General features: G+C 39.7%; 1 protein-coding gene across 2 annotated transcripts in view; it reads right to left on the reverse strand.

Annotated features, from left to right (window-relative positions):
* The window catches only part of GAS6 (growth arrest specific 6), a 92,342-nt gene that overhangs the window by 54,908 nt on the left and 14,589 nt on the right, over positions 1–22,845 (reverse strand). For both annotated transcript variants that reach the window (XM_040336370.1, XM_040336369.1), the window contains exons 3-4: positions 9,332–9,356; positions 2,425–2,487 (exon numbers count right to left, since the gene is read on the reverse strand). In XM_040336370.1, coding sequence (XP_040192304.1) covers positions 2,425–2,487; positions 9,332–9,356 — 88 coding nt within the window. The remainder of the gene's footprint in view (positions 1–2,424; positions 2,488–9,331; positions 9,357–22,845) is intronic.

Below are 22,845 nucleotides of genomic sequence, written 5' to 3' on the forward strand. Positions count from 1 at the left end.
GGTCCAAGAAGGAGACCTCCTTCACCACCCTGCTCGAACCGCTGCTAAAAGACTGGAGGTCTCTCCATTTCCTGCCCATTCCCCCTCCCTCCTTCTGTCAGTGGGAGGTAGCAGAACAGCAGAGTCACCAAGGGCAACCCAGAGTGAGCCAACTCCTGATCAGAGGAATAGTTGTTGCTGTATCCCTAGATCTGGTGAGAGGGCCAGTGGGCCATTATCTACTGCCATCCTTAGGAACTGCCCACCCTGTTATTCTTTGGCCCCAATACTGCCTACAGGTCATATTCACAGCTACAACATGCACCAATGATTAGAGATAAAAGATTTAGCCCAGGTTCACATTGCGGCAGGTTACAAATCATGCAAGTTCAGCTGAACTTGCACAATTTCAAAACGCAATGCAGTGCGACTTCGGGGGCCATTTGGGAAGGGCAGTGGCAGATTTTCGTCCACCCAGCCTCTCCCCTGTACACGGACCGGGAAGTGTCATGTATGACGTCACTTCCTGGACCGGCGATAAGTAAACAAAAATCCTTGTGCAGGGCCCAGTTTGTTGTTGCCATTTAAAGGGGAACCCACCTTCTCTCAGTTCTTCGAGTGCACTCGAAAACCACTAGAAAACTGCTAATCCTTCAGACACGTTTAGAGTACAGTTGTGTTGCTAAATATTCATTTACCTATTCTCATATTGATTTTTCTGCTATTGATCTAGAGCTGCTTATATAGATATATTTGTTTACCTTTATTACCTGAGGGCAGTTCTACTCTGCTTAGTGAGCTGCACTTTGTCATTTCTGCAAGTTCTTAATTATAGTCAAATAGTGTTCAGCACTAAGCAGGTGTGTACTCGTTTATTGCCTAGATCCTACAGTAAGGTGAAAGGTACTGGTGTGGCTACGTGTGTCTGTAGTGAATCAACCAGGTGTGTCAGAGGGGCTGAGGGTGCCCTTGGAGTGGAGGCGCAGAGCAAGGAACCCAAAATTACCAAGGGGCTCCTTCAGGGGTAGCGCTTCACACATTAACCCAGTTTTGAGGATCAGGGAACCTTAACACTGCTGTGCCCAGGCAGCGTTAAGAGCCCTGTCTCACTTAAGCATGCCGAACATCGGATTTGCAGCACTTTATTTTAGAGGTGACAGGACATCTTAACGCTGCTGTGCACAGGCAACGTTAAGAGCCTTGTCACACTCACCTCACACGCAAGCCAAGACTCCTGGAATTCTGACCACCAGCCAATAAGGAGTGATGTTGCTACCGCGCACGTCACCCTTCCCATCCACTGCACAAGGATCTCAATCTGGGAAGGCCTGCTGCATAGCGGGGCCTCATGTCTAGGTTTTGCCTAAGGCCTTACAAAGCCTAGAGCCGCCTCTGCTCCCAAGAGCATTTTTCTAATATACTAGGTCTTAACACTAGCTACGGCCATTACAGAGAAAAAGCAGGTACTACTTTCTCTGTTATATTTTCAATTTATCTTAGATTCTTTAACACATGAACATGCAAAAGTGTTTGGGCTCAACATTAAACTAAAATATCACTTTTAGGTGGAATAACCATTTAACATACTGAAACTATTCTGGCTTCCTGCAATTATATAGCCAACTTCTGTCTGCTCATTTTGCATTTAAGATCCTGTAAGGTTTCACATTATATACTGTTTGAATTTTGTCAGTGATCAGTGCAGCTGCAGCACAACTTTCAGTTTATGATATTGTGAAGACCAATGAACAGTATACCTGAATACAGCACTTCTGGACAGGCCATATGAAACACAGAACTACTGCTCATAAGGTTTGATGAACGTTGATATGAATCAGTGTTTGGGAATTGTTTTTCATTTACTGAATGCAGCAGAAGTCAGTATCCATTTATTTCAAGTCAGCTAAAATTCAATCTGTATCAACTAGTGAAAAGCTGGCCCCATGTAAGGTTCAGTCATGTGCAGTCAGCAAGTGCAGATTGGAAGGCCTTATCTTGCAGCTGTGTAGTGAGTTTCGGGAAAAAGAGGAAGGAACTGGTTATTCAGTACGGAATTTCAGATATTTGCTGATTGAGCTTTTACAACTGCAATACCAAGCCGATTCCAATATCAACAAAATATCTCACACAAGTGAGGCCTTACTTGTTATATAAATTATGAATAAAGTGCTAGTCACTTGCCAGCTCTCAGTTATAAACACTGTGCTCATTGGAGCTGCTTCCGTTTCACACTATAACACGAGTATGTCATTGTTTTGTGAAGAACAGATAAGCTAGCCAAAAACGCCAGAGAAAAATACTGGTGGAACATTTGTATAATGCTGCAATATATTTGTAATGTGAAAACATGACAATTCCACATCCAAAAATATATAAAAAAAGGATATCAGATAACACTTATTGTGTTAAATAAAGTTGTAAAGAAAGGTCACAAGGACTACTTACTATGTATGCAGGTAGAGAGACCAGGGTCTTTTCTTTCTGGAAGCCAGTACCTACGAATGCATTCTAGAGGAGAGAGGATATGCATTAAAGTTAACAATATTAGCTGCAATTTTAAAAAACATTCTGATGTCAAATAACCTATTTCAATACAATTTTGTTTTTGAATAGGAAGAGCAGAACCGCTATCTGTTTTTTTGCTGCATCTCCATTGGGCAGATTTTCTATCATTTTCTGTCTCTGGGGCAAAAGGTAAGTAGAGCAGGAAACAATGGCAAAAATCTCCAAAGAGGACAGATACAGTGATATTTTTCGCAGGGAAAGGCTAGAAATTCTAAGAAATACTTTTTTGCTATCCTTGACCATTTTGCCCCATTTACCCATTTGTTCTTTCATAGTGAGACAGAGTTGAGTGGAGGAACCTGCCTAGTCAAAGACAACAATAAAAAAAAAAAATCTGATAGCAGTTCAAAACCCTCCCTACTCTACTCAATACTTAAAAGAAAAATAGCTAGAGCTGAATATAACATGATCAAAAATATGTGAGGAACTGGGCTTAATGACAAAATAAAAAATGTGATGTCATCTCCCCTCCTCATCCAAAGAATACCTTGTATTCATTGAAGAAAATACAAGGGTATTTTACGATTGGTTGCAGTGTCAAGCAAGTGAACCCCTGTGGTCAGTGCCCAGAGGGGAAAACACTCGCACAGAACCTTGGTAGGACCCGGAAGAACAGTGATTTTCAGCTTCCCCAGGAGCCCCTCAGGTATGAGAGATGCATACTTACATGCCATGCTAGATCAATGCAAGTATGCAATAAATATAATTCATAAAGTTCATTAAAGTTCAACTTTAATAACCATGTTGGAGCAAGTTTTATTAAACAAGGGAAACTACAACACTAGGCACTGCAATGCTGTCAGAGATAATGTGTCCAATAATAAATGTGTATACAAGAAAATATGTCAATTGGAAAGTAATCCATTTAGTTAAAAGTTATTGTTTTTTTTACTTCAACATGGTGATCTAGGCAAAAATTGATACTTGATGATCACGCTAAATTGCAGAATTAAAATTTATGATCACATATAGGCATATTTTGTGTATTGACTATGTAAAAGATTAGTAACCTGCATATTTACAATCTGCACTGATCCAATCAGTTAAAGTGGACCTTCACTTAAAAGTGAAAAAACAACTCGCCTCTCCCCTCTAACAGATTTGAAAGTGGTTTTCTTCTTACAGGCACTTGCTCCCATGTTCGCAATTCTTGCCCCAAGCAAGAATTATGAAAGTTTGAACACCTCTGCCCACAACCTCCTAGGAAACATCACATGTCCCAGGAGACCAGTCTGAATTTGTAGCACAATCTCACACATGCGCAGTGGGGAACGAGTTGTTAAGCAGCAGGAAGTCACAGTCGACTTCAGCCAAGGTGGCGGTGCCCAGGATTCGAAGACCAGTGAAGAACTGGCCCGGGTGAAGACAGCACTGGACTCGTAAATGTCGGTTTCTTAAAACTCAGCAGCTATAGTATTTTAAATACGGACTTTTACAAATGACTAATTCCTCCAACTATAATCTAAACAGCCAATAAGATAACACTTTGTATACAAACACACATTCTATTGTCACATTGTCCATATAAAGCCTTGATAGATGAAATACAGAAATCGTCTTTGGGAAAAAAGTAGCTTTTAAGGGTCAGGGGGTGTTGAAGAAAGAATTGCATACCAGAGATAAATCCAATGACTAAAGGTCAATCCGCCACCTGATGTGGGTCTAAATGTGTTCCACTCTGGGTAAGTCCAAGAATACCATCCAACATTAAGAAAAAATGTGGAGGGTGTTAGGAGTGGTGAATAATAAGTCCCTAATGACAATTGAACAAATGTGCCGAGATTCTGCACAATGTTAAAATAAACATATGATCACCATGCGATAATAAATAATCAATCAAACTGGCATGTAATAATAATGCAATCAAAATAAGTAAAGTCCAGAAAGTGCATAGTGCAATATTGATAATAAAAAGATGTCCCAAAATAGGGATAATGTTATAAAAACTAGAACGCAAAAATAACTAAGTGACATGCACAAATGGGCATGAAAATAATAGTGCAGTGAAAAATAAATGATAATAATAATAATAATGTCCCAAATGATCCACCAGCAGGATCAAAAGAAATCCAGTGTGATGATAAAACGTGTCACAGTGCACAAAAATTAATTGAAAATTGGTCCCAAAAATCTATTTTAAATCAAATATAAGTTATTCAGTGAAAAAAAGTGCTCCAAAGAAATCCATAAATCCAGAACTTCAGTGCTTGTTACTGAACGTGCATGCGTGCTTGTATAAGCCACCGTCAAGCTTCCCACAGTGTCTGGCAAATAGGTGTTCCAGCCCCTTACCTCAATGAGGCTTGTAATGAAGCCTTATACAATACTCTCACAGCCAGCTTGCTGTTGATCCACTCCCATAGCACCACGGCTCAATCGGGGAAGAACGATGTCTCTCAAATAGAACACAAAGGAAGGGGAGCCTCCATAGTGTAAAATCATTAAGCATTTATTTAAAACAACAAGTAGGCACTCACATAACAAGTAACGAACAGTCGGCGTGTGTAATCCTGTGTCTCCGCTCTGCGGCCGCGAGCGGATGACGTCACCAGCAGCTCTCCACGTCCTCACGCGTATCGCAACAGCCCAACGTTGCTTAATCATAGGATCCTATGATTAAGCAACGTTGGGCTGTTGCGATACGCGTGAGGACGTGGAGAGCCCAACGTTGCTTAATCATAGGATCCTATGATTAAGCAACGTTGGGCTGTTGCGATACGCGTGAGGACGTGGAGAGCTGCTGGTGACGTCATCCGCTCGCGGCCGCAGAGCGGAGACACAGGATTACACACGCCGACTGTTCGTTACTTGTTATGTGAGTGCCTACTTGTTGTTTTAAATAAATGCTTAATGATTTTACACTATGGAGGCTCCCCTTCCTTTGTGTTCTATTTGAGAGACATCGTTCTTCCCCGATTGAGCCGTGGTGCTATGGGAGTGGATCAACAGCAAGCTGGCTGTGAGAGTATTGTATAAGGCTTCATTACAAGCCTCATTGAGGTAAGGGGCTGGAACACCTATTTGCCAGACACTGTGGGAAGCTTGACGGTGGCTTATACAAGCACGCATGCACGTTCAGTAACAAGCACTGAAGTTCTGGATTTATGGATTTCTTTGGAGCACTTTTTTTCACTGAATAACTTATATTTTATTTAAAATTGATTTTTGGGACCAATTTTCAATTCATTTTTGTGCACTGTGACACATTTAATCATCACACTGGATTTCTTTTGATCCCGCTGGTGGATCATTTGGGACATTATTATTATTATTATCATCATTTATTTTTCACTGCACTATTATTTTCATGCCCATTTGTGCATGTCACTTAGTTATTTTTGCGTTCTAGTTTTTATAACATTATCCCTATTTTGGGACATCTTTTTATTATCAATATTGCACTTTAATGGATGAAGCACTTTCTGGACTTTACTTATTTTGATTGCATTATTATTACATGCCAGTTTGATTGATTATTTATTATCGCATGGTGATCATATGTTTATTTTAACATTGTGCAGAATCTCGGCACATTTGTTCAATTGTCATTAGGGACTTATTATTCACCACTCCTAACACCCTCCACATTGATTCTTAATGTTGGATGGTATTCTTGGACTTACCCAGAGTGGAACACATTTAGACCCACATCAGGTGGCGGATTGACCTTTAGTCATTGGATTTATTTCTTTGTTCTCTAGAGGATTATTTCCTTAACAGGAATTGTTATTTTATTATTTAGTCTAGTCACCTGCAAGCGTCATTACACCCACCCTTTTATTATATCTGTCTTCAGTGTGAGAACACTATTAGTTGTGGCCGCTGCTTATTAGTTTTTTATTTATCTTATTTTAGCATAGTTGCCCGTGGTTAGGTTGATTTGTGCATTAGTTCCCCCCTTTGTTCATACCAGAGATAAGAGACCTGAAGGACACAAACTAATGCTTGGATTATTTCGGCTGATTCCAAAACCGTTTATATACGTTTTAGAAGATTGTTGCCAATTTTACTCACGCGACAATAACATCTCCCAGTAAATGAAAATGGCTCCTCTATATGGAGCAAATAAAGTGTTCCGATTTCACTACAGCCATATTTTAGGAAATTATCTTTTTAGCATTAATATAGTATGTCTTATTGGGCCAAGCCATGTGCTTGTTGAGTCTGCTTTTTGCTAGGAATCATTAAGTCTCATTTTTTTTTCCCCATCGGAGGAGCATGCAGGTCCCTGCATACATCTTCTGCTGCAACCTAATCTCAGAAGCACAATAGTTTGCTAAAGTTTCTACTGTGGACGTAAGGGGTAACTAATCCTTTGAATGTGCTTTCTAGAACTCCATTCTGGTCGTTCTCCACAGGAAGATGGCAGATATATCGTAACTGTGCAAAAGCTTTTAGGCAGGTGTGAAGAAATTATGTAAAGAAAGAATGCTTTCAAAAATAATACTTTTTGCCAATTTACAATATGCAAAGAATGAACAGAAGAAAAATTGAAATCAAATCAATATTTGGTGACTACCTTCTGGCTTCAAACCAGCATTAATTCTTCTAGATACACATGCACACAGTTTTTGAAGGAACTCTGAACATCTTGGGGAACTAACCACAGATTTGTGAATGTAGGCTGCCTCAAATCCTTCAGTCTCTTCATGTAATCCCAGCTAGACTTGATGGTGCTGTAGTACTTCCAGGATCTCTTGTTCTTTATGATATTGTCCTGCTGCAGAATAAAATGTGGGGCTAACCATATGCCTTCCTGATGGTATGGCACGATGGATACCTGTATTTCGCAGCATTAGGGACACCACTGATCAGGCAACATTGAAAACCGTAGATGTAGTAGTGGGCTAAGGAAACTTAATACAGCAGGAGAAAGACACATCATTCTTACTTCCCTTCAACATTTGGAAGGTATCCATCAGTGTCATCAGCACAGAACTGGCAGAAACCAGTGGGACCCAGGTATACCCATCTACTGTCTGGATAAGTCTGGCCAGAAGTGGTCTTCATGGAAGAATTGCAGCCAAAAAAACAAAACCTCCGATGTGGAAACAAGTCTAAACGACGGTGCAGAAAAATGAAAAAGGTGCTCTGGACTGAGGAGTCTAAATTTCAACTTTCATCTGGTTGTAGCAGGAAGCAGTTTATTTGCCGAGGGGCTGGAAAGCAGCACAATAATGAGTGTCTGCAGGCAACAGTGAAGCATGGTGAAGGTTCCATGCAAGTTTGTGGCTCCATCAGGGAGGCGTGTGATTGGCCCTAAACGTATTCTGCAGCAGGACAATGACTTCAAAACATACAGCCAATGTCATTAAGAACTATCTTTAGTGTAAAGAAGAACAAGGAGTTCTGGAAGTGCCCCCACAGAGCCCTGATCTCAACAACATCAAGTCATTACTTGAAAAGACAGAAGGATTTGAGGCAGTCTATAGCCACAGAAGATCTTCTGTTCAATGACTTACTATTTTGTTAATTGATAAAAATAAACTAGTAGAACTTCCATTTCTGAACACATTGTTAATGCGCATTTTTTTCACACCTGCCTAAAACATTTGCACAATACTGTACTTCATCACCTTTTATGTCAGGCCTGTTCAAGGCAAGGACAGTGTTTTGGTCTGAGTTCCCAAAATTGCTTTATTGGTGAATGGATGGGCTGAGCTAAATGTGGAGATGGAAAAGTAATTTCTAAGGCATCCAGGTTCATGACCATTCTATTATTGATGCAGCTTGTTCACTTCCCAGCTTCTAGGTCTGCTTATTAGAAAAAAAGAGCAATGGCATACCGATAAATGGATCAATATATTCCTCCCTTCTGAAGCAAACTTACAGCGTTTTGTTTTTAGTTTAGAAGTAAAGATGCTTTGAAACTTCCATTAGTTTTTTTTGGCATTCTGTGTACCATTGGAGACATTTCTATTCCCCTCCTGTCCTATAGATGCAACGTAAAGTTAGAGGAAATCTGCCAATGTGAGAGTATTTTCCAGTTAGATAGTTGTCCCTAGAACAGGTAGGAAGATGTATCCCCACCTCATGATCTAGATTCAACTCTTACATTTCCCCCTCTCTCCAATGGGGACATGAACAGCAATAAAAACCTAAAAAAAAAAAAAAAAAAATATTTGTCTAAGAGATATAATTGAAAAACGGACATCTCTAAGCAACGTAACCAGTCACACACTTGGCACTTGCTCTTTCAGCCTTAGACCCCTTTCACACTGAGTTTTTCAGGCGGTACAGCGCTAAAAATAGCGCTGCTATACCGCCTGAAAAACTCCTGCCCAGCAACCTCAATGTGAAAGCTGGAGGGCTTTCACACTGAGGCGATGCGCTGGCAGGAGAGAAAAAAATCTCCTGCAAGCAGCATCTTTGGAGCGGTATGTATACTGCTCCTTCCCATTTAAAACAATGGGATAGATATCGCGGTAATACCGCCCGCAATGTGCCTCTGCGGGCGGTATTAACCCTTTATCGGCCGCTAGCAGGGGTTAATACCGCACCGCTAGGGGCCGAAACCTGCGGCAAATCCGACAGTATAGCACCATTTTTAGCAGTGCTATACCGCCACCGCGCCTCCCTCCCCAGTGTGAAAGGGGCCTAAGTCATATGGGAAGCCAATATAAAAACTCAGATTCTTATTTCAAATGTGTATATAATGATTTCTGAATACATGGAAAGATTAAATAGAGGATGGTTTTATTTGCCTGGAATTAGATTTTAACTGTACATTTAAAAATACCATCAATGTAAAAAAGATAATCAAAAAGTTAACTACCAGGGAACTTACCTAAATATCTTGGGTAAAAATACTCCTGTGAAAAAAAAAAAATATGATATGGTAAGATATGAGAAGAGGCTAAAAACAAAAGAATGATTTAAACAAAACAAAAGCCATTTGGTTTTATGATTGAAGACATCAGGTTTTCAGAAAGACAGGTATCTGGCACCTGTCAAGAGCCTCCAATCAATGATATCTGAGGTAGAAGAGTTATATGTAGAGAGATATGGAAAAGACACATGTAGAAGAGACGAAAGAGCTGCTTGCCGGAAAGTTACATGAAAGAGAAAGGTTCCCCAGTAGGGCTTTTAGGCAGCGGGGGCAAAGAGTACATTAAATTGTTTCAGTATAAAAGATGATATTTAATTGCCGATATTGGCGGATAGCACAGTGAATAATGCAGATGATAGGAAATCTTATACTCTACATTGTGACAGCAAAAAAAAAAAAATTCGGGTTTACATCCACTTTGCTGACTCCTACAACATATTAAACCGCTACAATCAATAAAATGCAGGTGCTAATATTTGCCTACACATACCTTTGCGCTAAAATACAAATACCAGTGCCTGCTAACGCAGTACATGCTGTCCCATGGCTCATTACAGGACCATTCCTGACCATACCTGCGCTGACAAGTGGTAGCGGGAGGTGATGAGCCAAAACTTGACTTTACAAGCAGAAGTTAGAATTAGCATGCCCCAGGTTTACGGACACTCACACATAGGGGCTTAATAGTACATGTGCATTGTAATCAAAATATTACTTTTGCAGGAGAAACAAATGGTTACTAAATGTACTGTTGATGCTGTTTTAAGTAAAGTTCTGGTTGCAGGGCTATTTTGCCGCTATATTATAAAGATCATCTGGTTACAGAATGATAGAGATAGAGATAGAGATCATCTGGTTACAGATAGAGATCATCTGGTTACAGATATATATCTCTATCTGTAACCAGATGATCTATATCTGTAACCAGATGATCTCTATCTATACATACACACTGGCTCTTCTGGAAACATTGGCATTGGGACATGCATGGAAATGAACAATTATTACTCAAAACAAGCAGCAGAAATCAGACCTATGGGGATGATTTTTAAAACTGGCTTAAGGAAGACCAAAGCTAAATTGAAACTTTCCATTCTGTTATAATAAATCTGCCCACCAGAGTGTCATAATACTCCCTAAACAAATTAAAACTGAAACCTAGAAAAAATAATGGCTATAAAATAAGTAAACACAATAAATGAAAAATGTTAAAGCACCACTCTTGTCAAACAGTAATAAACATGCAATAAAAATGAGCAATTGACTCTTAGCACTGCCACTTGTGTGTGCTGGGTATGATTTGTTAAAGACTGACTTAACACATTACAAGATTTGGCAATAAATTACGTACATTGATTTATTACAGGTATTTATTATAGTGCGAATTTACACAGCGCTTTACATACTGTACATCAGTCCCTGCCCGCAAGGAATCTAGGCAAAAAGTCCTTATCTCACATGCATACACTAGGGCCCATATGCAAAAGAAGACAGTTAACCTACCAACATTTCTGGAGTTTAGAACAGGTGCTGAACAAACAGTAGTGTGCATGAGGCCGGGCAGATACTATAGCTTCTTAACGAATTTATGGTGGCATACAAATATTACCGTGTTTCCCCGAAAATAAGACCGGGTCTTATATTAATTTTGGTTACAAAAATCAGACTAGGGCTTATTTTCAGGGGATGTCTTATTTATTTATGGAATGTACAATAATCGACATTTATTCAAATACAGTCATGTCATCATGACGATCTTAAAGTGGTTGTAACCCCAAAAATAAAAAAACATATCCTGATCCTTTAAAGCATGATAGCCAGCACAGTGACCCGCCGTAGCTCTTCTTCCCCACTTTTGAGCACTGCAGAGGAAGGGGCCGCTGACGTGGGAGAGGAGAAGATCTCTGGCCGGTTGCATGAGCACCCAGCGGCACTGTAAGTGAGGTATTTTCCAAAATAAAGTTACAAAAAGGAGACACACTGCTCATTATATAATCTTTTTACAAAATGGATTACATGTTTTTACAACGACTTTAACTAGGGCTTATTTTCGGCGTAGGGCTTATATTGCATCCATCCCTGAAAATAACGCTAGGTCTTATTTTCGGGGTAGGGCTTATTTTCAGGGAAACAGGGTAGCAAACCATGTATATCAGCACATTTTCATGAGATTTGTACCGACGCCTCACATGGATCTCAATAAATATCCCAAATAGTAGGCAGTTTATTATTAAGCATATGATCATTATATGGTCTAACATTCTTTAGTGGATTCAGTACTTGTGTGTGCACATTATTTAAGATAGTGTCAAATACGTTGTCATGATCGATTAAAGAGTGGAAATGTCTTTCTAAAAATAAACCTGGCACATAAAAGGCCAAAATTAACAATAATAATCCTATTTAGGCAAAGGCGGCTCAATGGAAGTCAAAATTGTCCACTGAAGTCAATCTGTTTACTTGTAAATCATATTAGGTCTGCATCTTGGTAAAACCTCAGGTACTGGTATCAGCATCACATTTACAAGCCTTGCATCTAATCCAGTTTCTCAAACTTTGTCTTTGCTGTGCACCAAAGAGATCTAAAAAATTTCACGCCACACCTGAAAAGTTTTAAAGGGTTTGTAAAGGAATTTTTTTTTTATCTTAATGGCTTCCTTTACCTTAATGCAGTGCTGTTTTCATGTCCTCAATGTTCGTTTTTGCTCTCAAGTTGCTGTAATTCTTCTCTGATCTCCACACTTCCTGGTTGTCGGTTTCCTGATAACCACAGTACTGGGAGCTTTCTCTCTGTGGTCACTAACTTCAAGGAGGTGCGATTACTGCGTGTCTAAAACCCCTCAGCACCAATCAGTTTCGTTTTCCAAACCATCACTGCCCTGTATTGGCTCTGTGGCTCTGTACAGCAGAGAGGCAGGAAACATGCAAAAACGAAACTAGAAACTACAGGTACATTAGATTGATTTTTATCTAGTTTTAATAGTTTTTAAAAGGAATCAGTTAACTATTATGTCTCTATACCCTGTAAAGAGTCATTTCAGCATAATTTTTTTTTTTTTTATTTACAACTCCTTTAACAATTTTTGGTGAAGAACTTATTTATTTTTACATATATATTTAGTTTTAATTTCACTTGCTTCCTTGCTTTTCATTAAAGGGCCAGTTCACACCTGTTTTGTGTGCATTTTTTCTGCACTAAAAATGCATGCACAGTGTTTTCCATGTATTCCAATTACTCTAGTTTGCTCTAATTGACACCATGCAGTCAGTTTCCGGTGCAGAAACTGACCGAAAACTGACTGCATGGTGTGAACTAAAGCCAACTAGAGCCATTGAAATACATAGAAAACACTGTGCATGCATTTTGTGCAGAAAAAAAGCACACGGAACTGCATCTGGTGTGAACTGGCCCTAACAGTTTTTTTTAGAGACTTCATTACGTATCCCTCCATCGCTAAACAATGAACAAACTTAATTTATAAGCATCAAAGTTGGAATGGAACGGTCTATTATTATTATTATACACTTAGAGCTTTACGAAAGGAACCAATGATATATATATAGATAGATATATTATATTTTTTTTACTTTTACAACATTTACCATTTAATTTTTCAATATGTTCAAGATGTCAAAATGCTAGCAACACAGTTTGAGAATCACTGATCTAATGTAATCCGATTTTATCTAATGATACAAGTATCAGCAAAAAATATCCAATCCTCATAATAGCTCTCGACCAGGCATGTCCAAAGTCCGGCCCGTGTTACGGTTTAGAACGGCCCGCCTGGTAATTTGGACATGTATATCTTTTGTGGCCCCCCAACGAATACCAGAGCGCCAGGGGCCACAAAAGGTATATATGCTGGCTGCCTTGGAGGAGACTAGAGCCGTACATAAAGGAGAATTTCCGGTTTACACCGCGGCCTCTGTAAAAGGAGATCCTATCTCCTGCGCTGCCATTGGACGACTGTTCTGTCCATCATAGGAGGTGGAACTTTGTATTAAAGAGGCCACTGAGAAATCAGGAGTTTCTCCTGTATGTAATCTGTTGGCGCTTGTCCTGCCTCCTCCCTGTCTTCTCCAAGGCTGCAGATGTGCATGAATCAGGCTGCACTGAAGGCAACAGGGGTGCTGCAGATGGGCACTAATTAGGCAGCAATTAATGGGCACTGATTAGGCAGCATTGATGGGCACTGACCCTTATTTTGTTTCACAGTTCTTTATTTAAAATTTAAGATTTTTTCCTGAAACTTCCATCTTAAAGTGAAGGTGCATGTTATACACTGATAAATACGGTATATCCAAATAACAAACTCGAGCTTATCACCGCACACAGCCCTAAAGGCAAGAGAATTCTTGTTGGGAAGTGTATTAGTGCTCGGACGAACACATTTAGACCGAATTTTAATGGTTCAAAGAATGTCAGACAAAATGGTCACTTTATGAAATTTGGCCCTTTTTTGAAAAAAAAGTTTAGACACCCCTGCTCTAGACAGATGCCTGCCATTGGAAATTTGCACCAATGTTGGCCAAACGTTGGTTGTTTTGACAATACTGATTTGTGTATATTTATCTTTGCATTGTGCAAGAGAGACCTTTGTTGGTCTGACCATTTCTGAAGGATTAACAGACCGGTAGTGTCCATTGAAATCTTTACGCTTTTCCTTATTCAGCAAGATTACTGTTGATGGGTCAAGGATGCTTCCATTTCTGACAAATGCTCCTGGCCATACAATTACATTCTGAATGCGTTTTACAGTACAGCCATTAGCACTCACTTACAAAAGATCAAAAAAGAAATAGATATAGTCAAAGCATTACTTAGAACCTTTTCACATTAACTTTTTGAAAGGTAATGTCATTTTAAATTTCACGTAGAAGCGGAGCACAAAGAGCATGTGTATAATTGTACAATTGTTTTGAATGATGGCTGTGAAGAAATACAGGACTCCAATGGCCTTCTGTTCCCCAACACTCACATAAGCTGCCCTTTGTCTAAAACCTTTCACAAAGGAAGCAGATGAATTAGAAGTGGTAGCTCAAGCTGGCAGACCAGCTATCCCATCTGACAGCAGAGATCTCATAGCGCCTTCCATTAAATTGCAGGATTAGGCCAACCCTGAACATTAGACCTAAAAGCTGCTGGACATCAGAGAAAACATCTGTGAGACATAAACTGAACTGTTAGTATCAATATCTCAAAGGGCCAATTAGTGCCCTTAGCATGTAAAAGCCAATAACGAAGCTGTCCAAGATCAATATGTGAAAGACCAGCCCTGTATGAGAGCCATGACTGGCACATTGTCTGTAGACAGAAGAGAGTAGTGTGCAGACTGAGGCTTACAAAGAATAACTATATTTTCTGCAGCTGCTACTCAGCAAGACAGAATCCAGTAAGGTTAGATGTTAGTTGAATATATACTGTATATGGTCTTGGTGCCACATCTTAGTCCAACATATGCTTTTACTGATTTTTTTTAGCCTGGAGTTATTTTTCTGGACGTTCAGTGAAACGTCCTTTCTGCACCAATGACTGACTTCTAATGGATAACTCTCTGCAGTAAATCGGTGCTTTACTTTGTGTCATGCAATCAATTACTCCACCCTGACAGGGGCAATATAGATCAGTTCTTAATTATACTGGACACATAATTATCCTGTCCATCAATATGACTTTGCTGCTGAAAAAAGTCACAATACCGTCAGCATAAAATACTCTTCCGAATATCAGCAAAATGATGCTTTTCATTTCAAATGTGTGACAAAGAACTGAGCACTTTATAACTAATGAAAATAATTGAATTTCATTTCTTTAGGAGAAGAATTCTGTGGAAGAATGATCTAATCCAGTGGTCTCCAAACTGCGGCTCGAGAGCCACAGGCCCTTTGCTTGCCTCTATCTGGTCATAGGGGCATGTTTCCTTCTACTGATACGACACACTGTACTGCCATCTGGCACCAATGATTGGGCACCATTTTAACTACTGACAACAATAATGGGGCATTGTTCCTCTCTATTAAACCAACAATGGGGCATGATCACCAAGAACCAAATGTGGCCATGTATATTTTCACTGATACTAGGAAAACTTCTGCTTCCTAGTTTGAAGGACAATACACTGACCCTTTAAATAATAATGTTCTTATATAAAGAAACTGGAATGTTTTGATTGATGCTGTGTACTTGATCATTAGATTGTTTAATATTTCAGATCTAAACCTAGGTTTACACTAGTGCTGATGCATAACCAGGTATTTTTCCATTTAGTTTTTTGTTGCCTTATCATACGTCATGTTGCAGAGACTGGTCAAACACAAAACCTTGCCAAAAATGCATATACATGCAGATTTCATGTGCTTCCAATGAAGTCCATGGGACCAAAAATGCATTCTGCTGCACCAAAGAAGCACTTGCACCTTTTAAAAAAAGCACCACATTGAATTGATATAAACGGGCTCCATAGAGCCCCCATAAATACCCATAATGACCCTAAGGACCTATGTGGTCTAAAAACCATCAGTTTAAAAAAAAAAAAAAAAAAAAAACAAACACAACACACACACAAAACAAGCCAAGTACATTAAAATGATGTCATAGAAAAAAAAGTGTTACAAAAGTTTCACAATCTAACTGTGCCAAGCTATGAACTCAGGCAGAAGCAGCCAGTCGGTTACCTATGTCTCACACAAATTCACAGAGGGAGACCACGCCACTTGTAGGCAAGTATTTTAAGATATACATTATGATTGTTAAGTAGCCAGTAGCAAGAGCGAGGGAGATCCACTCTCAAATTTACATTAGGTGTGCTTTATGTTAAGTATCAGATGAAGAATGAAATCAAGCACCCAACGCATTACTAAACCCAAGATGGAAAGAAAATCTTGACCAAGTACAGAAAATACCTATTGATCTTACAAAAAAAAAAAAAATGCAATGTCCTTGTCACATTTTGTGAGATGGAAAAAAAAAAAAAAGTATTAACAGCATTCTCTCTCTTTGGCAAACTTAGTCCCACCCATCCACCATATAATTGAGATGGTCAAAGGGCAGCCATGTTTGAAGTCCAGCCTGTTTGACAACCATGGCTCCTTCTATAGATGGCAAGGAGATCGTGTGTAGCCACAAAGGGACCAAAAGTGTGTTATTTGAAGCATCACCAGGTCAAAATAATATTTGAGGGTTGGTAATCTCCAATATATTCCACTCTTGTTTTATTGTTTAGATTGGGAGTTTAAACTACAGGGTATGCCTTTTAAATATGACCCCCTCCCCTTACCGAATAATATGCAGAATAAAAACACCTGTAGTGGAAAAATTAGCACACATTCTATTCCACACAGGATTATGAATCTAGTAATTTTATTTGGATTTGTAAAAGCTTCTACAACTTCTAGGCCAAAATTTGTTGCTGTAGAGATATTATTCTGTAAACTGACAACGGATTCTGTTTTCAAGTGAAAAATTAAAATTAAAATATAAAAGTAAAAAAGTACCACTTGAAATTATAACCAGCTCTGCAACACAGACCTGAATATCTGCAGTGACCAATGGTTATTCCTTTGTTTTTTCAGGATATTTTGCTTCCATAATTCTGAACCAGTAGGATTAACACCAAAACCAAGTCAGCAAGAACTGCTACAATGCAAGACATAAGCATCCAATATCAAAGTAATTGATTACGGGATAGTCAAGATGTGGGCATTACAGACAATCAACTTTTGTTCTGCATTCATTTATGTTGAAAGGTTAATCAGCAGAATTTTGCAACACAAAGTTTAAATACACTGCTCAAAAAAATTTAAAGGAACACTTTGAAAACATATCAGATCCCAATGGGCAAAAATCTCATGGTGGATGTCTATACTGATATGGACTGGGTAATGTGTTAGGAATGAAAGGATGGCACATCATTTGATGGAAATGAAAATTATCCACCTACAGAGGGCAGAATTCAAAGACACCCCAAAAATCGAAGTGAAAGAATTCTGCAGAAAGCTAGTCCATTTTTCTGAAATTTCATTGCAACAACTCAAAATGGTCCTCAGTAGTTTGTATGGCCCCCAAGTGCTTGTATGCATGCCTGACAACACCAGGGCATCCTCCTAATGAGACGACGGATGGTGTCCTGGGGTATTTCCTCTGGACCAGAGCATCACTGAGCTCCTGAACAGACTGAGGTGCAACCTGGCGGCACCGGATGGACCGAAACAATGTCCCAGAGGTGTTCTTTTGGATTTAGGCCAGGTGAGCGTGGGGGGCCATTCAATGGTATCAATTTCTTCATCCTCCAGGAACTGGCTGCATGCTCTCGCCACATGAGGCCGGGCATTGTCGTGCACCAGGAGGAACCCAGGACCCACTGCACCAGCGTAGGGTCCGACAATGGGTCCAAGGATTTCATCCCGATACCTAATGGCAGTCAGGGTGCCATTGTGTAGCCTGTAGAGGTCTGTGTGTCCCTCCATGGATATGCCTCCCCAGACCATCACTGACCCACCACCAAACCGGTCATGCATAACAATGTTACAGGCAGCATAAATGTCTCTGCAGCTTCTCCAGACCCTTTCACATCTGTCACATATGCTCAGGGTGAACCTGCTCTCCTCTGAAAAGCATGGGGCACCAGTGGCAGACCTGCCAATTCTGGTGTTCAATGGAAAATGCCAATCGAACTCCACAGTGTCCGGCAGTGAGCACAGAGCACACTAGAGAATGTCGGGCTCCTAGGCCACCCCCATGAAGTCTGTTTCTGATTGCTTGGTCAGAGACATTCACACCAGGGGCCTGCTGGAGGTCATTTTGTAGGGCTCTGGCAGTGCTCATCCTGTTCCTCCTTGCACAAAGGAGCAGATACCGATCCTGCTGATGGGTTAAGGACCTTCTATGGCTCGGTCCAGCTCTCCTAGAATCTCCTCCATGCTCTTGCCTTGCAACCTTTATAGGCTCAAAGTATTGCCTCTTGCTACCAGTAGTGACACTGACCCTAGCCAAATGCAAAACTAGTGAAAAACAGTCAGAAAAGATGAGTAGGGAAAAAAATATGTCAGACACCTCCACCTGAAAAACCATTCCTGTTTTGGAGGTTTTCTCATTGTTGACCATTTAGTGCACCCGTTGTTAATTTTAATTAACAGCAAAGCAGCTGAAACTGCCCCACCGGAGGCTCTATACCGAGATCGGAGATGCAGGGTGTCAGACTGACACACCGCATCACCGATCGCCCACACGCTGGCATGTAATCCTGCAGGACGTCAATAGACGTCCAGTCAGGATTTCATAACCACTTCCCGGACGTCAATTGACTATTGATCGGGCGGGAAGTGGATGTAAATCCTCACATATACCCAGTGAAGTGATTAGCCTCAGATGATACACAGAGGTTAAACAAATTTCCCTGCATAAGTTTTACATGTATATCTGCTGTCTTTCCCCTTCTACACTCTTTGGAAAGTGCAGGCCATGTTAGAAATCTTTGTTTCCTCATTTAGCAGTGGATGTGGAGTCTGGGCTTACACGCTGAGAGCTGATTGGAGGAAAGGGACACACCCCCACTCCACATAGGCAGATAAAACATGCAGAGCTGTACTGTGAATAGACAAGCTCTCTGCTTATCTACTTCTAAGCTCACTCCCTACACAAATTTTCAGCTGCTGTTATCTTGTGTGTCAGAGAACTTGTCAGAAGTGACTCTGCCAATAAGACGAACGGAGTAGCAGAAAGGCAGGGCACTTGGAGAGAGAGTAAACACTGCAGATATATGTGCCCAGGTCAAATTTTATGGATGGGATTTACAACCACTTTAAATTCAGTGACACATATTCACTATGCCTTGTGAGTAGGCACTGCCGAGTTACACATTTCACATAGCCTGCCTTTTGAACTACAGAGGAGCAGAGAGGAGGAGTTTCAGGAGGCAGAGTCAGTACAGGAATCACTGCTTGCCGACAGCAAGGTACCATGGAATATATAGTCCTTAGAAATTTAAAGTAAACCAAATGAGTGAGCAGAGGAGCAGCTGCAAAACATGCAGGGAATCTAGAAAGTTGTAGAAAGATATGGCCAGCAGACAGGCAGCACTAACAACATGAAAAGGAGATTTTTATCAAGTTTATGTTGGATTTCCAAAATACCTACTGTTCGTATTTTTATTACAATGTTGATGTTATTAAATGAAAGTGTTGCTGTCACTATAGAACTCTTTAAATATCTTACAATCCAAACAGCTAAATATACGTGTCTATTCATTTTTAATATTTTTCGGCGGATATAAGAATGGCTGGGAAGATTGTCAAAGACTATAAAAAATGCATTAGCTGCAGACTAAAAGATTTCATGGGCACCACTTTAGCCAGCTTCCTTGTCATTGTGTTTTATATTTGCCTATACCCAAAAGACAAGTAAAATATTCTATTAAGACACATGATGTAATTTCATCAAAGTGATCTTGTGGTGAACAGTGTACGTTGGGGTGAACAATGCCTTTCCATCTCACCAAAAGATCACCTTCAAAAGAAGATGTACTTCTCTTTTCAAAAAAAAAAAAAAAAAACACATTTTCATCACAACAGGGATCTCTGATTTGTTATAAAATGTGTGGAGCAAAACTACAAAAGGTGAAAGATTAAAGTGGATGTAAACCCTCACATATACCCAGTGAAGTGAACAGACTCAGATGATACACAGGGATGAAAGAAATCTCCCTACAGACGTTTTACTTGTATATCTGCCGTCTTCAGTTTTATATATTCTTTAGAAAGTTCAAATCCTGTTAGGAGATTTTCTCTTCCTGTGCAGCACTGCAGTTAAGCCTGGGCATGCAGCCAAGACAGCCGATTAAAGAAACAGCACACACCACCTCTCCTCATAGGTAGACACTTTCAGATCTGTTTGTAGAATAGTTCAGCACTCTGTTAATCTATTTATAGCATCCTCCCGACTCAAAACTCAGGCTGCCTTTATCATGTGTCAGAGAACTTGTCAGAAGTGATCAAGCTGATAACAGAAAAACGGATCAGGAGACAGTTACGGGACATAGTGTTTTGAAGAGAGATAAGAAAACACTGCAGATATATGTGCCTAGCTCAAATTTCATGAATCAGGTTTACATCCACTTTAAGGTAATGGCCCCTGAAGGTCCAGGTATATACAGGATATAGATAAAGTTTTTTCCAATGGGAAAGGGAAGGGGATAATTTGCGGTGCGTACTTTAGCAAATTGATAGTGATGAGAAAGCACAATTCTTGTTAGAAAATTACAAAAATGCTTTATTTATGAATACAAAACATACAATAGTTTAAAAGAAAAGTGGACAACCAGTTTGTTGGTATGTTTTGTATTCATAAATAAAGCATTTTTGTAATTTTCTAACAAGAATTGTGCTTTCTCATCACTATCAATTTGCTAAAGTACGCACCGCAAATTATCCCCTTCCCTTTCCCATTGGAAAAAACTTTATCTATCTAATTGGGATTAGGTGCCTTATTTTTGGGTGAATCTACACATCTTGGACCATATTTCCAATATACAGGATATAGCCTATGCAACTCCTCCTTCTGCATAAAATACCATTACTGCGAGATACCTCCAAGAACCAATCACAAGATTTCACTAGTATGCGGCTCCTTCGGGGTAACACAACATGAATTCTGATTTAACTACAACACTCAACAGGCAATTTGGCCTGTATAGAAGGAGGCATGAGACTATATGCGGGACAGGATTACTTGTATTTAATCATGCCCCCACTTAAAATAGGTACGAATAAGAAGTCTGTCACTGCTCATACTGGGGAGATTAACCTTTACTAGATGTCCTAGTGATCATTGCAACCAACAAAGAAAGTGATGGGAATTCCAACATTTTGAAATTTGCCTCTAAAGAAGGGATCTCTAAACTTTCTAAACAAAGGGCCAGTGGGAGCAAGAGTGCCACCCCCACCATTGGTGCCAGTGGGAGGAAGAGTGCCACCCCACCATTGGTGTCAGTGGGAGGAAGAGTGTCCCATCATTGATAATAGTGGGAGGAATAGTGCCAAATAATTGGTATTAGTGGTAGGAATAGTGCCTCTTCATTGGTGTCAGTAAAAGGAATAGTGCCCTATTGTTGGTATCAGTGTCAGGATTTATGAACCATCATTGGTGTCATTGGGAGGAATAGTGTCTTGTATCATTGGAAGGAATAGTGCCACAAGGGCCGGATAAAGGCAAGCAAAGGGCCACATCTGGCCCCTAGGTCATAGTTTGGTGACCACTGCTCTAGAAGTATAAAGAGAAATCTTCCATTTGGAAACCGGTTCTGGAGACCACTTTCTCAGATGGTTTTCCCCTAGCTTTGGGGAGCTCTCTGTACTCACCTCTTGTGTCTTGGGGACAGGAAGAAAGGAAATTAAGGAACTAAACTACATTTAGTTCTATACAGTATATGCAGTCATATTAAATGCAACTGTTCCTACAAGCCATCGCAGAATTATTTCTCCAGCTTCTTTTTCTCTAAAATGCCACAAGGAAAAATAATTAAATTTATATGCTTCAAATTAAAAGGCTTGGCTATGACCATATAACCTATAAACTCTTGTACTGGGCGTGATGGTACACAGAAATAACAAAACTTAAAGTATTATTGTAAAAAGTAATTGTAATTACTTTAAAACCGTGTCTCGTTGACTGTTGTTGGCTATGTTGTCTTATGTTCGAATTGTGCTTTCTGGTTATTGACTGTATAAGAAAGGACAAGGCAGGGTGGCAGAAATCAATAAATTACCCAATAGTGATGACCTCCCTCTCCACCTCTACCCTGTGAAGAGGTCACATATGTGCATTTAATTCTTAAGGTCACAAGAAATCCTAGTACAGACAGCCTCTGGCAATATGCTCCTGTGTATTCACATTACCAGAAATATTGGAACAAAAAGGCAATTGTATTGGGCATGAGTATTTGAACACTGCATTTAATTAAATGCAACTTGTATATTGACATGAAATAGTATTTACTCATCTTCAAAAGAGAACTTCTGATTTGGGGTCAGTTTTACTCAAGCAAATACATTTAAAAGAAGCAGAGGGAACTCTAGTCTCATGACAATCTATTTCTCCAAGCAATACAAGCCTGCTTTGCTGAAAAATCTGACCAGGCCATTTTTTGTGATATAGCACTGCACTGCACTGCACTGCTTTAACTGACAAATGCACGGTCACGCGACTTTGTACTCCCCAAAAAAAATGTCCTTTACCCCCTCACAAATAGAGCTTTCTTTTGGTGGTATTTGATCACCTCTGCAGTTTTAATTTTTAAAGAAAGAAAGAAAGAAAAGAAAGAGGAACCATTTTGAAAAAAAAATATTTTTTTAACTTTCTGCTCTAAAACACATCCAATTAAAAAAAAAAAAGTCTAATCAGTTTAGGCCAATATGTATTTTGTTACATGTTTTTAGTAAAAAAAATCCCAATAGGCGTATATTGATTGGTTTAC

This window comes from Rana temporaria, chromosome 2, assembly GCF_905171775.1.
Source record: "Rana temporaria chromosome 2, aRanTem1.1, whole genome shotgun sequence".
In the NCBI taxonomy this organism is placed as follows: domain Eukaryota; kingdom Metazoa; phylum Chordata; class Amphibia; order Anura; family Ranidae; genus Rana; species Rana temporaria.